Source organism: Populus trichocarpa, chromosome 18, assembly GCF_000002775.5.
Source record: "Populus trichocarpa isolate Nisqually-1 chromosome 18, P.trichocarpa_v4.1, whole genome shotgun sequence".
Lineage (NCBI taxonomy): Eukaryota > Viridiplantae > Streptophyta > Magnoliopsida > Malpighiales > Salicaceae > Populus > Populus trichocarpa.
The window spans coordinates 3,947,625-3,965,195 of NC_037302.2; the positions used below are offsets into that span (position 1 = coordinate 3,947,625).

The 17,571-nt window shown below is 34.7% G+C and overlaps 2 protein-coding genes across 2 annotated transcripts; one reads left to right on the plus strand and one right to left on the minus strand.

Annotated features, from left to right (window-relative positions):
• The first annotated feature begins 5,624 nt into the window (after positions 1–5,624).
• Positions 5,625–9,579, plus strand: LOC7476692 (protein SAWADEE HOMEODOMAIN HOMOLOG 1). The gene is made up of 9 exons (XM_002324754.4): positions 5,625–5,925; positions 6,644–6,726; positions 6,846–6,891; positions 7,034–7,172; positions 7,697–7,760; positions 8,443–8,494; positions 8,822–8,965; positions 9,065–9,184; positions 9,282–9,579. Exons 1-9 carry the CDS (start codon positions 5,869–5,871, stop codon positions 9,321–9,323), a joined length of 747 nt encoding a protein of 248 aa, XP_002324790.2. The 5' UTR covers positions 5,625–5,868; the 3' UTR covers positions 9,324–9,579.
• Positions 9,580–11,942: 2,363 nt separating this feature from the next.
• Positions 11,943–17,260, minus strand: LOC7476691 (casein kinase 1-like protein HD16). The gene is made up of 16 exons (XM_024590004.2): positions 16,658–17,260; positions 16,143–16,277; positions 15,983–16,056; positions 15,798–15,867; positions 15,626–15,681; positions 15,458–15,529; positions 14,897–14,991; positions 14,731–14,797; positions 14,497–14,626; positions 14,199–14,417; positions 13,941–14,083; positions 13,682–13,856; positions 13,392–13,482; positions 13,149–13,306; positions 12,844–13,032; positions 11,943–12,744 (listed from the first exon to the last, which is right to left on the minus strand). The coding sequence occupies exons 1-16, from the start codon at positions 16,997–16,999 to the stop codon at positions 12,685–12,687; spliced, it is 2,076 nt and encodes a 691-aa protein (XP_024445772.1). The 5' UTR covers positions 17,000–17,260; the 3' UTR covers positions 11,943–12,684.
• Positions 17,261–17,571: the final 311 nt, after the last annotated feature.

Here is a 17,571-nt window from a genome sequence, read left to right on the forward strand (position 1 = left end):
ATAAACTTGAAAAAAAAAAAGCCCAAAAAAAAATAACTAGGGAAAAAAAATCTAGCATGAAGGATAAAATTGAATAAAAGCTTCACTTGATGGACTAGAAAGAAAAAAATTTATAAAAAAACCAAAAAAACAAAATAGGCAGGGAAAAAAAAGCTTAGCCTTGACCTAAAGAGCTAGACGCGTGGGCTTGAGGGAGGTCTGCGTGCCTAGCTATTTGTTTTACTTTATATAAGGGATGAACGACATGTCATCTATTCCTTTAAAAAAAAAACACAGACGACAGGTCATCTATATTTATTTTAAGAAAAATGTGTGCCTGTAGAGGCTCGAACCTACGACCTTAGAGTTGCCCCTTGCGTGCCTCAACTGATGCCGCCATCACAAGCATTTTATATAAAAATATCAAAAATTATATATTACCCTGCTTCATTATTCATATGAATAATAAAACCAACTCTTAGTGTTTTAGTTGTTTAGATAACTAGTTATAATATGCATTAGGAAATTTTTGGATAATATTAAGTAACTTGGTCAAACATGTCGGGTTAACATTATAACCCATCGTTGCCTCTAGAGTTTTAAAAAAAAATTAAATAATAATATTTTGAATTGACTTGATTTAACCTGCCCAACTTGTGATCTAGATCATGACTTTAATTAGGCTTTATAACATTATTTTTAGAATTTATTTTTTATTTAATTAAACGACTATGAAAATAGACATATGCAAAAAATACAATGAATATAACTATCAAGTAAAAATGCACTTCAATGTAAATTTCATTTTCTTATGCATCTCTTGATTGTTTGAGTGGAATCATTTTTTTATTGTAAGCATTGATTTTGTTTTTTTTTTTAATCTATCATAATTTTAAAAGTTTTTTTCTTAAAAAAATACTAAGACATTGTCACCAATTAATAAATGTGATAAAATAATATAAAAATCCATTAAAAATAATATATATATATATATACACACACACATGAGAAATATTTCATTTTTTATTTTTGCTTATTAGGTACATAATAATCAGAAAAAAATTATTAACATTCTCATAAAAACCTATAATACTATTTAAGAACCATGAAATAATTGAACAATAATTTAAATATTATGCCAAGACTTTTTCCTACCGTGCATTTTCTTGAAAAGTCAAAAAAACAATTATGACAAAAAAAATAGAAAGGGTTAGTCATTAAGGCCAAAGAGATGGGCCTTGCATCCCAAGCCTAACAGAAAGAAGGGTCGGTGTGTATGGGCTTACAAGGCTAGGCTAGCGTACTTGCACTTGATTTTTTAAAGGTCGGCACACCCTTTATTTTTTTTAAAAAAATAAAGTTGATGATGTGTCCTTTTCTTTTGTATATTGAAGCCATTGAATAGCTGGCTAGAAAATCGAGCTAAGGTTTTATTGGATCCAAAATCCATTTTTCAATCTATTTACACCTAAAAATCCTAATAAAACTCTTATAACCTCAATAAACTAATTTATCAACTCAAAACACCTTTAAATCCATTAAAAACACTAAATTAAATTGAAGAGAATGTCAATCTCTAAACCTCGATTTACTTTTTTTTTTCCAGCAAAATAGAATCCTAGAACACACCTCAATGTCACTCCTTTATTCAATAGAAATACATTGATATTAAATTTAACTTTTTATTAATGAATCTCGTCAATCAATTGTTTTCTCTCTCCTTCTCCCTTTTTCAATGTAAAAGTTCGAAAAACCATATGCAATAATTATAGTTCAACCATGAAAGAAGAATCAGAGTTTTGGGGTAAATATATACTAAAAGAGTTGCATATGTTACCATATTTTTTTATTGGGGTTGCTTCTAGATAAGTCATCCCATCCACATTCAACCTCTACACTGGTATTAGTCGTCTTTCTTACATCCCTCTGGATTTCAAGAGCCCACTAAAGTCTATCAACTTTAGAATTTGCATTTGTTCCTTATTAAGGTTTATCACACCTTTCATTACTCTTCCTTTAACTAATATCCTAAAGTTTGTATATTTGTCAGTAGTATGGCTTATAGTCATATGTCATCTACACAATCCTTTAGTGTCTTGTGATTTGTTCTGCTGCTGTAAATCTAAGTATTTAATTTGCTTCTAAAGCATCAAACAACTCATTTGCTACAACAACCAGAAAGGTAACACCCTATGATAATAAAATATCATTAGCAATGGTTGTCATATTAACTAACAGTGTATTGACTAAAGGAAGATGATTCTTATCAATTCTCATTATTTCATTTTTGTTAGGAAACTTAACATGCTTTGATTCTGTTAAATTATGGATTACATTTCTAAATATTACACAATTCTTTATGGAATGGCCAATCACCCCATGTCATTTACAATAATTCTTCCTTTTCAATTCTTCATCAGTCACTTGTTTATGTTTCCTTTTAATTTTAATCATTTTATTTGCTAACAACCAATTAAAGATAGCATCAACTTGATTTATGTCAAATGAATAATGACTTCTTCATTTGACCTCAAAGATATTAAAACTTTACCATTCTTTTTTGTTTATGCATCGCAAACTATGGCTCACCTTTTATGAACTCTACAACATCCATGTCTATTGTTTCTTGATAATAAGTTCTATAAATTGGGATTTTTTTATTTACTTCTTCTCTCAATAAACTGTCATACCTAGAAGCTCTTACCCCTAACTCATATATATCCTTAAACTTCATCCCTTTGAATTTATTTCTTAATTCTCATTCCAGACCTTGTTGTGCAATTGTTACAAATTCCTTTTCAGGAATCCTAGACCAACACTTTCCTCTAGCCTTCATGAATCTATCTAAATACTACTTCATAGTCACTCTAGGGTATTGTTTCAATTTTACAAAGTCTATTAACACAAACTCTAGTTCTGTCCTAGAAAAAATGTGCCCGGAATATAGTTTGCATGTCATTCCAATTCTAAACAAAGTTTAGTGGTAAAATTATATACCAAGTGAGTACACTTCTTATAAATGAATTTGAAAACAATCTTAACTTTAAAAATTCAGAATTAGTAGTTTCTCTATATTGGAAGATGAATATAACTACGTGTTCTATGACATATATTGACTATTGACCATTGAATAATGTAAAGTCTAAGAATCTAAAATTGGTGTGGTGGGGTGGGATAAGGGTACATTCTATCTATGTATTCTGGATAAGGTCTCATATAAGTTGGTTTATGGATTTGTTAAACCCTTGGACTATAAGCTTATTCAACTACCTCTAAAATATATTCTGGATCAATCATATCTAGTAGGGTATTAAACTTTGGATCGCTTGGTATCAATTTTACGCCCATAATCCTTGCTTTTGAATTACTTCTCGCTTCTTCCACGACTACAGGTTTTCCTAAATTTACTCTAGGTTTGGATGTGAAACTACTTTTTAAGTTGAACTACTTTGGCCAAATTAGTTTTTTTACCAACTAACTTAGGATCTGTTTTCCTAAAGTTTGATTCTTTAACCTCTTTCTCATCAATGTGATTTTTTGCTTCAATTACCACTTGTTTAGATATCTTGTTAATTGTTTCCATCATCAAATGGTTAAAGTCAAATATTATTTCATCATTTACACTTCTTATGTTGGCGTCTAACTTACTATTAACATCTTCGAGTGTTTTAATAACTTCTTGACAAAAAACTTTATTGAAATTATATAGTTTTTCAAAACTTCCTTCTAAATTCCTTTCAAAGCTTCTTGCTAAATTCCTTTCACAAGCATGACTTTCTCTAACATTGGACTCTAATACAGTATAAATTGATCTATCATTTACTGTTGTAACAGTCATCACAAATTTTTATTCTTGTCTTATGTCTTTCCAACATTTCTTCAACAAGGCATCAATATTTCTCATCAATGATTTTATTAGTTTCATCTAATCTTCAATCAAGACATGCATCTCTTCTAATGCATCTATTTTATGTCTCTCTTATTTTTCTTTTATGACTTTATTTCTTGAAAAGTTGGTATTTCATGTTATGTTCCAACATGAACATTAATTAACTCATCTTTCTTTTCTAAACTTCTTAGTGATTTTAATTTTTTAGGTGTCATAATTCTAAAGTATTAACTTGACACTCCCACTGTTGTCGCCAATTATTTAATGTAAGTTCTTTTATGTCTGTCTTAATTAAGAAAACTTCGAATTCTTAAGATTAGAGTTTTAAGTTAGCTGGGGTGAAATCTTGAGTTCTCAATTAACTAATTCTAATTCTTGATTTAGTCTTAGATCTACTCATGAAATTTCAAATTTGTATTATAAAATTGCACAAGTATCAATTTGATTAAATTCACTTCATACAAACAGTAGTTCAACTGAAGAAGTAACCAAACAATCAAAACAACTTAGATATAAAGTAAAATTTTTTATTTGTATTTTTAGTTTATAGAATTAAAATTGCCTATTGATTACAAAAAAAAAAAAATCAAGCCTACTCAACAATATTAAAAAAATATTTTTCTCATAAAAAAATATTTTTAAATTAAAGTAATTAATTCATGTTAAATAGGTAATTAATGAGTTGATTCGATAATTTAATATTCTAGGCAGGCACTTTTCTGAATCATCTCCAGGACAGATACGACAACTAAGGCCCCATTTGTTTGCTAGAAAGTAGTTTTCTTTTGGAAAGTGAATTCCGGGGAAAGTGAATTTCGGGAAAGTATTTTCCGATATTTGGTAGTGTAATGGAAAATAAGTTGGAAAACACTTTCCAGTGTTTGGTTATGTCATGGAAAATGAGCTGGAAAATAACTTATTAATATTTTATTTTTATCAAGTTTATTAAAATAATGAGGAACAAATCTTACAAATTAAAAAGTTGAATGAGAATGAAATTGAAAAAAAAATATAATTTCATAAATTATCTCAAATAAAATAAATAATAATCAAAATAATAGAGATCAAATCTAAAAAATTAAAAAAAATGAAAGGTGAAGAAATTAAAATAATAATAATTAACATTTCATAAATTATTTCAAATAAAATAAGTAACAATCAAAAGAATGAGGACCAAATTTGATAGATAAAAAATTTCAATAAAAAAATGATAAGGAAAAAGCAAATAGCAATTATAAAAATAAGAACCAAAATTAATATAAAAATTAAATTTTAAGAGATGGAATTGAAAAATAAATATTCAAAACAAATTATATATAGCAATCAAAAGTTTGAGGATCAAATTTGATATAATCAGCAAATAATAACATTTTTAATTTTTTCACAACTTCCGGAAAGTGTTTTCCGCCCAAATTTTCCAGGAAAACACTTTCCTGAAAACCAAGCCAAATTTTCCTTTGACTGGAAAGTGTTTTCCGTTGACCAAATTTTCTAATGGCAAACAAACACAAGAAAGTTAGGAAAGTGATTTCCCGGAAACCACTTTCCGGAAAACAAACACAGCCAAAAGGAAAAACACTTTCCTGGAAACCAAACTAAATTTTTATTTGACTGGAAAGTGTTTTCCGTTGATCGAAAATTGTTTTTTGTTGACTAATTTTTCTAATAATAAACAAACACAAGAAAGTTTGGAAAATGATTTTTTAAAAAGTGAATTCCAGAAACCAAATATCCCGAAGAACAAAACGAGACCAAACACTAAAAAGGCGCTTAAACAGTTTCCTTTAAAGCTGGAAAGCACAGTACAAACCTCTGCTTTCTCTGAAACCAAACCGAACAAGCACCAAAAAAAAACCTTCTTTTCCCTGTTTAGCTATCGACACAGGTCTCCAAATTCCACGCAATTTTAGAGGAAAGGGAAAGCAAAACAACTTTCTTAATTGTCAAAAAGCTAGGGTTTAAGTTTTTTTTTTTTTTTTTTTTTACGTGTGGATAGAATTATGGATCGTCTCCGCCGAAGACAGAGACCGGTGTTCTCTGGGTTCACAACGGCTGAGGTATGATTTGCTTTCTTGTTCTTTATTAATGTTTATTTTATATGGTGCTTTCTTATTTTTTGCAGTTATGTACATTTTATGTTGATTGTGGCTTATTTCTTGTTAGTTTCTTAAAACAATTATTGGGATGTTTTTTATTTTAGTATCTTATCCAGAAATGGTGTCTTTTAGGATTAATGTGGTTAACTATATTGATTTGTGTTTAAAATACAATAACTTTCCTCTCATATAGGTGCTTAGAGAATTTGAAAGTTTAGCCATGGAGTTAAGTTGATTTGGGGCAATTGCTTATGATGGGGTGGGTAGATTTCTGGTTATTCTTATGTGAAAAGGGTCTTGGTTGACAGCAAACTCAGGGTTGTTGGGTTGTTATTTGCTAAATGGTAATGGGTCATGAATACGAATTATTTACTCATAATCTCAGTTAAATTCTTTGAGATCTTGTTTTTTGTAAATGGCGAATCTAGATTGATGTGATGTCTATGTAATTGTGTATCCAAGTCTATGCTTGGCTTTGTAACATTTTAAATGTTGTTGGGTAAAGAATAATGCACATATGTATTGTTTTGGCTACAAGCAAAATTGTATACTTGTGCCTGTGGGGTGCTGTGACTGATGATCCCATATGGCGATGCTTTACTATCTCCTTTGTTTTTTCGACTGTGTTGTGCAAATGACATGATAAAGTTTTTATTTTTATCCTCGTCCATGAAAACAGATAGAGAAGATGGAGAGATTGCTAAAGGAATCAGACCAACAACTGGACAAGGAGTTCTTTCAGAAAGTTGCCAGGAGATTTAGGCAAGTCTTGTACCATGCATATCTTCTAGTTATAGATTTTGACACATGATGTTGGTTCATGTAAAATATCTACATTAGGTGCTAACTCCTCTTGGTTTTGATTTGGTATGTCCTTGCAGCTCCTCTGCTGCCCGGGCTGGGAAACCTGTTGTTAAATGGACTGAGGTTTTACTTTCTTGATTACTCCTTTTTTTTCTTCTGTATACCATTTCCGTTGTTGTTATAACCCTTTTATTCTGCAATGAAAGCTCTAGCATTATGTTTGTGCTTATCTCGTAGCTTCCCTTATGTTACAATTGTGTCTTAGGTACAAAGTTGGTTCAGAACTAGGCAGCAGGATTGCCTGTCCAAAGTTGCATCTTCAACTGATGCTTCAAATCATGATTCTCCACTCCCGAAGTCTAATTCTTTTAATAAGACAAAAGAAAGTTCTCGAATTCCTGAAGGTGCTTTTCTTTCTTGATATTTTTCTATGACATTTACTACTGCTTGAAATCAGATATTTGTACAAGAATATGTAGGTGGGGGTTTGGTACAAGAATATGTAGAGCTTAGTGGTATTTCATGTTTAATCATGCTTTGTGTCATTTTCAAAGTTAAATAGACTGCATTTGTAGTTTTAGATATTATTCCTCAGGTAGATGCTCAGTATCATTCAGCATCATTTGTAGTGAATTATTGTTTGATATATTAACCTTCAAGGCCACAGTCTCGGTGGGTTCTAATAACAGTTGGTAGGATATACTTGGATGTTATGTTGGGAATTGGTATGCCCAAAATTGATGTTGAAGAATCTTGTTTACAGATGAAGCTTTTTTTGTTTCAACAACCATTCTGGCTTTCTTTTCCCTTTCTCTTTTTAACCTAAAAAATTAGGTTATATTATGAGAGCTTTTTTGTCTACCCTTTATCTCTTTGTAGCCAACTTTTCCCCATATTTCTTAATAATTTTTTTTTCTTCTAAAAACAGGAGAAACAATCCCAGATTTGTCAGAGTTGAAATTTGAGGCAAGGTCATCAAAAGATGGGGCGTGGTAAGGAAACATGTAGCAAGCAAAAATTGTGAACCTTGCTTTTAAATGTTTTGGTTTTACCTTGTTGGACATATCTCCATTTTGTGGATAAAAAACGTGATCACAGTCAACATTGTTTGATATTAGGGCCATTGATAAAATGTGAGCTGCCCCAGAAATATCGAAATTCTCATTACCTAGGGCTAGAATGGAGATGGTTTAGTGGAAAAAGCCCCCTAAAGAATAGATCCATACTGAGATAAACCTTCACAGCATTTGTTTAGGATACTCCCTTCGTTTGATTGATGACTGCCTGGGCTTACTTAGCCTCCCCTAGTCACTAGTGGACAGAGCCTGTTGTTAATGTTTCTCTCTGAACCATCACGCTTAGAGGTAACAGTGAGGCAAGCAAACTTAGCCTGATCCATGTAGCTTCACTTCCTGTTTGACCTATTAGTTTTCTTATGAATATAAACTTAAGGATAATTCTACTTTCTCCTAATAAATTTTCCTAGAAAAAATGAGAAGTAAATAAAAAATCACAGGCTGTTTATGTGTCTGTATGAGAATATTCTTGATAGGCATGCCAGTTTGAGTAAGAAGTGCATGGTCACCTTGATACTTATTTCAGAATGGTAGCTGCATACTTTGTCACCTGACAGGATGTCCAAGGTTAATGTCTAACGATCTTTTCTTCTTTTAGGTATGATGTTGACATGTTCCTCTCTCATAGAATTCTTGCATCTGGGGATGCTGTAAGTTTCTATTTCATAATCTATTACTTCAAGCATTTTAGTTGTGGCTGGTTTGTCCTGACTAATGTTGAGCTAGTATACACATGTCCAAAGTTGCAGAACCTCAGTGCAGGGCATGATGTTGAAAACAAAAACTGAATTTTCGGTGTCATCCAAAGAAGTATAATTGATAATGAGGTCATCCATATGGAATAAAATCTGATTAGTTGGGACTGAAACTTCTTCTAGTTAGGTCTCCACTCAAATTAGAAATGGGAACGTGCTAAAGAGTCAATCATCGTGTTTTTTGTAAATACATCTTTCATGAAGTTTTTTCATTTATTAAAGGAAGTTCGTGTTAGATTTGTTGGATTTGGGGCTGAGGAGGATGAGTGGGTCAATGTAAAAAATGCAGTGCGAGAACGTTCAATACCTCTTGAGCATTCAGAATGCCACAAATTGAAGGTCGGAGATTTAGTGTGCTGCTTTCAGGTATTTTAGATTTTTAGTTGCAGCAGTAATCCTGTCACTCCCTGCAAATCACCCCTACTTTCTACAGGTAGCTTACTAGTGCAGTTTGAATTTTATTAGGAAAGAAGGGACCAGGCACAGTACTTTGACGCCCACATTGTCGACATTCAAAGGAAAACACATGACATTAGAGGTTGCCGGTGCCTTTTCTTGGTTCGATATGATCATGACAACACTGAGGCTAGTATCAATTACATATCCATGTCCATAGCATGTTGATTTCTCAGTTACGCGTAATACTGGAATTACCTTGCTAAATTGTCTTCTCTTTTGGCAGGAAAGAGTCCGTTTGAGGAGGTTATGTTGCAGGCCGGCATAATAGATCTTCTGTGATAATCTAATTTTTCAGCTCACTTCTTTTTGTCCTTCATTCATATCAAGGCTTGGTAGGGAGGGTACTTAATCTATGAATATACATTATAAATATCTCGGGAAAGCTCAAGTCAGATTGATTGCTCTAACCCAGCCTGTTTCTGACAATACAATTTTAATCGTTGTATTCATTTCAAACGCTTTCCTCATTCAATTTTCACCCAAATTCTCCAGCAGAAATTAAAGAAATGCTTGGATCATCATATGAGCTTTACTGACTGCATATTGTGCAAGAAAAAATTAACGATAATAATAATTATGAAATTAGGAAGATAGGTCAAGGAGAAAAACCCTAAAAGTGCACACCGAGGACTGATTATTTAGCGGTGCTTTGTTACACAAGAAAGAAGAGCCGGCACGCTTAAAGCCCCATTAAGCTACAAGCTCGGTATCGCCAAGGATCGGTCTGCTATGGTCAAGACTTTGGTTTAGCTAACCCTAACCTTGGGTTGCTTTTTTAATTATTGTTTTCTTAATTGTTTCAAGTAAACGCCATTGCACACTACCTCAGGAAACGGCCATCTTTCTTCATTTGTGTCCAGCACGAAGTTTTGTATGTTTCTGTAGTTTTCTTTTTTTAGGCTAGACAACGCCTAAATTATGCCGCTACAGTCTGCATTTAGGTAGTAACGGAGAGCATAGCATGTATCGACATAAAAATGAAATCTGGTTGGTGTGCGGTCACGTGCCACATGGACCAACATTTCACAACACGTCTATTCCAAAAGACAAATGTGGATTGAAGCAAGCAAAAACACATCGATCAACCGAATATAAAAACACGAGCACACTCATGTAACAATAGACGATTTCCCAACATTGCATCCAGCATATTCATGTAAGAATTGAACACTTCCCAACATTGCAGCATCCAGCATCCAAAGTGTCCTATCTCATCGGGAAGATTCTGATTAATCTCGGCACCCATGCAGCCACCTTTGCCATCGATGGAGGCTTGCAACCAGGATATTGTGCAGTACCGAGCAATCAACTACTTGTAAGCCTGAGCAAGCAAGCAAGCAAGAATGTGTGAATTTCAGTAGTCTAAACTAAACACTATCAGCAAATGTGCACCAATTTCAGATACTGCTCTGGTGTTTATGCATTCCGCTAGCAGTTGCTTTTTAAACAGGTAATACAGGAAGGACAATAAATAAAATCAAAATTATTTTCTCAATATACTATGAAACCAGCAGTTGCTGTATATGGAGTTATAGAGGAATGGCTTGGGTATCCGGAAAGGATTAATACTCTAGCCCACCCAGTCCCAACATGCCTGAGTCGGTTTATTGGAGATCTCTTTTTCCTCCTTCCATTTCTTGAATGCAAACAAGAACTGGAGGTTTTAATTATTAGCTTGTATTTGTCATCATGTTTTGTAGCAATCAAAGGGATCGGAAGTTATTTTATCAAATCAGCTGTGGAAATAATTCGGCGTAACAGATCGCTTCAAGATACAACTCAAATTCTCAAACAATCCAAATGTGAGGTGGTTTGCATGACAATCATTTCTGGAGACACATATAGAAGGTCCATAATGGAATTTAAGACACTGACAGTGCAGATCATAGAAGTATAATTAAGAATGTGCTCAGTGAAGCGCCAGCAGAAATGGCAGCCATCACAAGAATAATGAAAACATAAAAATGTTAGCACTTTGATGAAAGCAAATTATGGAAAGACTAAAAGGGCTGCTTACTGATGCATGAAGAAACCTCGCTTTTCAGTAGAGATATCAAGATGCAGCACATTATAGCATTCGGCAACCATATCAGACACAGAACAAGTATCCATTCAGTCTGTACACCCTGCCAATAAAACAGGTTGTGCCTCATTCTTGATTTGATCTATATATGATAAATAAAATACCAAGGAAACAAGGGAAATTGTAGAGACGTTACCAGTTCAAATTCCATACATCCCTGGTTCTCATGTACAGAAGTGGTTCCTGAAAATAGAAGTAATTCAGTCAATCCAAATGAGATAATGAACCAGCTGCGAGCAAAGAAATAAAAAGCTGCACCCAAATACCAAGTCTGAAGAATTTCTCTATTTGAGGATCCCAGGACCCCCCAAGCAAAAGGATAATTGATCTTTCAGCACCACGAATCCTTGCTGAAAAAAGGAGCCCAGCCTGCTTTCTGCTTTGAAGAATTTGACCACAAATACTCGCAATTTAGTCTAGGATTCCTGTCAATACCCCAAAGTCTAGGTACCTCCATTGTCAAGTTACATAAACAAAAATAGACAAACAAATAATTGGTGGATGACAACCACTCTGATACACAGATGACAACTTTTAAAATCTGGATGACTGCAACTAACCTGACAGAAAATTGGCATGCACCACCTCAAGGATAAATATTTCACTAAGAAATCAAATACCTAGACCTGAACATAGACATACTTCCCCAAAAATTTAATGGTATCAGCTCTGTACTCTGCCAAACCAAAGTTATGGAAGCCACTTGGATAATTTTTCAAGATAAACAAGAATGTTCTTCAGGATAAAAAAAATCAGTTGAGGTTTAATGTTTGCTCAGCCAACAGCACTGAAACACAGCCAGACAAATAATGCAGCACATGCACTAAGTTGATCTTAAGAGGTACAAATATGCATTAAGATTACAGTGATAATTAGAAAAAAGTACAGACTGTTGTTTAAAAGTATACAAAAGAGGTACATCCTCCATCTCTTAGGTCATGCAGACATCCAGGAAGTACGGACACTAAGTTGATCTTAAGAGGTACAAATATGCATTAAGATTACAGTGATAATTAGAAAAAAGTACAGACTGTTGTTTAAAAGTATACAAAAGAAGTACATCCTCCATCTCTTAGGTCATGCAGACATCCAGGAAGTACGGAAGTGAAAGATCACAAGGATCTTCAAGTCTAGAAAAGATGGAAGAAGCATAAGACAAGTACAGACTCAATGACTGAGAATGATTAACAGCCTATTGCAAAATCACGATAGCACGCTCTCAAAAATACCATCAGTAATGAAAACATCACCTGTGCACATTTCTTCAACTACTGTTCATAACTATACAAACTTCTTAGCAGTGGGTAAATCAGCGCCATCCTAAAGGCATTTCAACCCAGTTGAAAGATAATGCACAGGTATAATGGATGCTAAGTCATGGCTACATTAAGGTGGAGTTTTGCATACAAGACTCCCAAATCCCATGATGAGTCAACTTGGCTTAAGCAGATCTTTGCTTCTCAAAACAAAGGTTATAAGTGGTAAGAATTGTCTTCTAAATTGTCATGATAGCAGTAGCAGCATCCCACAAAACTTCAGTCATTCATGAGACAGTTCGACCATAACAAACTGATGCAATATAGAGATTCTTTGCCCATTTCTCCTGAAAAAACATATATATGAAGTGAATCAAACATACAGAATTTATGGTTAGAATCAAACAAAAATCAAGACATTGAAAACTAGGAGAAAATCCACAAACTTTGACATGTGTACTGGGAAAAGCAGAAGTTCGAAGTGTTTCTTGAGTTTCATCAACCGGTTTTCTTCTTGGTACACTGAGAACAAAAGCAGCTTGGTCCCACGTAGCTGCAGTTGAAGTGATGCGATAACCACCATCCCACCTACGATGAATGCCTTCACTGGGATATAGAAAATCTAGCTCCACAACCTAAAATTTGAGCAGAGATTTACAAAAGGAACCTGGTCTCAGTGTATTTGGGATATAGAAAATCTAGCTCCACCATCCCATAAGCATTTCATTGAGCAGAGATTTACAAAAGGAACCTGGTCTGAAAATCCCGCGCCACGAGACATAACTATTGCCCATCTACTTCCAGCAGTGGCCATGGCTGTGACATAAAAACCCTCCCTCCATTTCTTATTGATCCACTTGAAGGGAAATGAATCACTTACTTTATAAGACTGCTGTACATACTGGGTCCCTGAATTTAATAAAGCAACAAAAATTCAAGAGATGAAATAAGAAAATAGTAGAATGACCACTTATGAAGGAGATATGACACTAACCCTTAGACATCACAACTAATGAGCTTCCATTATTTCCTCCTGCAATTGCACTGATGTAGTAATTCTTCTCCCATTGTTCCATTATCCATTCCTTTATAAAAACAAACAAGGAATATAACATGCAAGAGTAAGTTGAGTTAGCATTTAAAAGGTATATAATCTTCAACATCAAAATGCAAGATAATATGCAAAAAACAAGTTAAAAATGGCGATGTTCATATTGAAGACCCATGATAGCATCGAAGACCCATGATAGATACTCGTCCTTAGATTCATGGATCAAAACCAACCTTGTGGAGAAAATGAGGAGAGACCTCATAAACTTGTGCACTGAAATTAGTGCCGGCATCCATAATTAGGGCCCATAGGTTTGTGCAAGAAGCCACACTGCTGATAAATAACCCATCTTCGTTACCCTTCTCTATGTGCTGGGAGAGCCTCACATTAGCCACGTTATAGTGATATCTACACCAGGAAATGAAAACATCAGCATTTTATCCTTGATCACAAAAATTCAAAGGGCACAGTATGTAACTCTTGAGTGCATACCTTTGTTTCATTGGCCGACGAGCATTATAAACACTAATCCACTGTGTTGCAGGCATCCCCATTCTGACCTTTTTCTTTGGTTGTTCATCTTCTTCTTCCTCCATTGTCAACCGGCCTCTCTTGTGCCCAACCTGATATATAAGCTTCACAGAACAAAATATCAGGTTAACACAACCTCCACTTAGGGGGACAACAAAGTATTTGTCTAAGTGATCAAAACCATCAATCATATCTCGATTAAGAAAACATTATAGGTACCTTCTGCGCACCGTCAGTATTAATTGGCCTAATGTCTGGGTTTGGACCAACAATTCCATCAAAAAGAGAGATATATTTTGCATAATTTGGTTCCTCGTCAAACTTCAAATTTACAACATACTCAACAAACTGTCTAAAAGGCTGAGGACATAAGCAACACAAAGTTTCTGGTGAAGTTGCCATCTTCTTCTTGCAAACAAGGAACCCTTTATTTTCCCCCTAAAGAAATCACCACATTAGAGAGAAATTGAAACTGATCCTATCAGCACGCACAGATTAGATTTAAGAATCTGCAAACCTGATACCCTTGCCAAGGCAGTCGACCACGGAGAAGAAAGATGAGAGTGTAGGCAAGAGATTCTAAGTCATCTCTCCTGCTACCAGTTCTACCAAGATGAGCATGAACACTGGCATATCGAACAGTTCCCCTGCAGCACAGCACCAATGAGTTGCAATGGACAAAAAAAGATATAGGATCTCCAAAGATAATGCTAAGCTGGCATATGTTCCAGTTATCACACATTCATTTTACCTAAAAACATCTGGGCGTTGATCATATTCAACATGAAGACCAGTTGAGCTATCTCTCCACCGGGTTGCTGTAAGGAAACAGGCAACAACAGGAATAAACATTAGGCACCCATCGTCCCTAAAGAAAGTTTCAGGTGCCACATTAACTGGCAAATTCAACAGCTTACCTAATCCAAGGTCGACAAGGAAAAGCTTTTTTTCTTCAGGAGTTCCTGGTGGACCAAGTAAAAAGTTTTCGGGTTTTACATCCCCATGGACATACCTGCCAGAATAGAAGCAACTATATCACGAAAAAATCCTTCTAATGAGAAAACAATGGTAGCGCAATGGCGGTGCTATTTGGGAGTTTCTCATTACAACTGATTCACCCAATCTGCTTGGCTGCAATGTTGTTCTAAACATAATAATTTTGATTGCAAGGGAACAGAAAATTGCAGTTCCACTTTATCACACTCATCCCCAATGGAAACAAGTAAATGACACAAGATGGCTACTTGTTGCTGATTATACAAAAATTAAAAAGCCATATTAGGCTAAACATGGAGACCAGTAAGGTCCACATGCCCTTCTAGGACCAACTAAGAAGACAGCTTAAACATCAATCGCATCAATCTCAAAATCCAAAATCCATTCATCAGATCACCAAAAGTAGTCTATTCTTAACAAAAACGAGATTACATATATATAAGAACAAAATTATCAGCAGAATCACTATTAAAAAGTCTCACCCCCTAGAGTGCATCTTTTCGAGTATAGAGATGGCTTCAATGGCAATGCAAGCAACCATTTCAATGGACATCCTGAAATTGCAAAGATAAAGTACAAATCAAATATATTCGAAATGCTTGATCTGATGGTGTTAACTAAGAGAAAACTACCAAGACAACAACACTCACGTGTGAGAATTGTTATTCCAAACATCCCATAAACTAGGTCCAAGCATATCCATAACCTGCAAAAGGTACAGCATTTTCTTAAACACTCCTCTAAAAAAATTGCCTAGAGGCTGATTCGTAAGTCTTACCAACCGAAAGATCAAAAGGAGGACACAAAACAAACAACACATACCATAACATAGTAGTCACCCTGCCTCCCTTTGTAATGAGCTCGTGGCACACCATGACTGCCTCCAAGTGCACTGTACACACAGAAGATATAAACAAAGTCATAACCCCCAATATACATTCCCTCCCTAACAATGCAATACACAGAATAAAAACCACCAACATAACAAGCAGCACTAGGAACCTCACTTGTAAACTTGCCACTCATAAGGCGGTCCATAATTACATCCTTTGCTGCTTCTATGCTCAAATTTTAATGCTACCTACAATTTACACACGAACCCATTACAATCATAAAATCCAGTACATTTTATCGAGCAGCTATATAATAGATACAAGAATCATATACCTCTAAAGCTCCAGGGCCACCTCTTTCATTTGCAAAATTTGTGGGACCAATTCGTCGACCAACATACACTTGTCCAAAACCTCCTTTACCCAGTTTCCTTTCTATTTTGTACATTGGAGAGCCACCAACTTGGACCTGTTGTAAAAAAATAAAAAATAATAAGACAAGTTTCCTTTACAAATAATCACAATACCATTACCCATTTAAATATAAGCTAAATTATCAAAACGAGTTGATTAAGTGACACCAAAAGAAAGGAATCTTAACAACAAATCACATATATTTTACTGATTTTGTTGGTTTCACTTCCTGCAATTTACTAAAAATAGCTTCAAACTAAAAGACATCGCAATAAAAAAAGTAAAATTGCTCAAATATCATACACTTAATTTCACATGCATTAAGCCGATTCCATGCAAACCACAACGCAAAAAAACTTTCTCACACTTTCCCACATTTTCTCTCCATCCAAACCCAATCTCTCCAAAAAAAAAAAAACCTAAACAAAAACTCACCTTATCAGGAAGAGGAGCAGTGCTTCCTTCATCATCCGCTCCCGGTCCCTTGTCGGCGCTTCGGCCTCCTCCGCTGTCGTGTTCATCCATCTTCTTCTCAGCAACCTCCTCTTCTCCTCTCAAGACCCTAGCCCCCTCGTCCAGAAGCTCCTTTCTAAACGGCGTCGTATCAGATAATCTCACAATGTTCTCCTTTTCATCAACGATCGCGTTCTTTTTTCTGTTGTTATTAACCTCCGCGGTTCTTCTTTTACGAGTCTGTACAGTGAGCTTAATCGGATTCGGATTCTGATTGTTATTCTGAGCCCGATTTCTGCGTGTTCGGCTACGCAGCTCAGGCATCGTATGGACGGCGGTGGTGGTTGTGGTCCATGAAGGTGGTGGTGGGTGGATTCATCAAGGTTCTAGAATCATTCGATAGAAAGAAAGTGGGTTGAGAGAGAAGGTATGAGATGAGGGTTCGATGAGGAATTATTTTTGGAGATCTGTTGAGGGAAATGGAAAGGGAAGGATTCTTTTAACAGAGGGAGAGGGAGAGACAGGGAGATGAAGAGATTGTGATGTGTGTTTCATGTGAGATAAGAGAAGCTATGCTTTGGTTTTTATTTTTTTGGATTTTTGTTTTTTATTTTAGCAAATCCTTTTTTTTTTTTTTTTTTTTAGGGAGTATTATGATATATTTATTACCATGTAAGGCGTCACCTGAGGGGGAAATGAGATTTTAAAATCGAATTTGCCGGTGGAGTTTAGCCTTTTGGTTATGAAACTCAGCAAGCATATTAATTTGGTATTCGCTTGCTGATTCGATGTGTGATTAGGATGGTTTCTTAAAGTATTTTTATATTAAAATAATATTTTTTTTATTTTTAAAAATTATTTTTAAAATCAATACATCAAAACGATTTAAAACATAA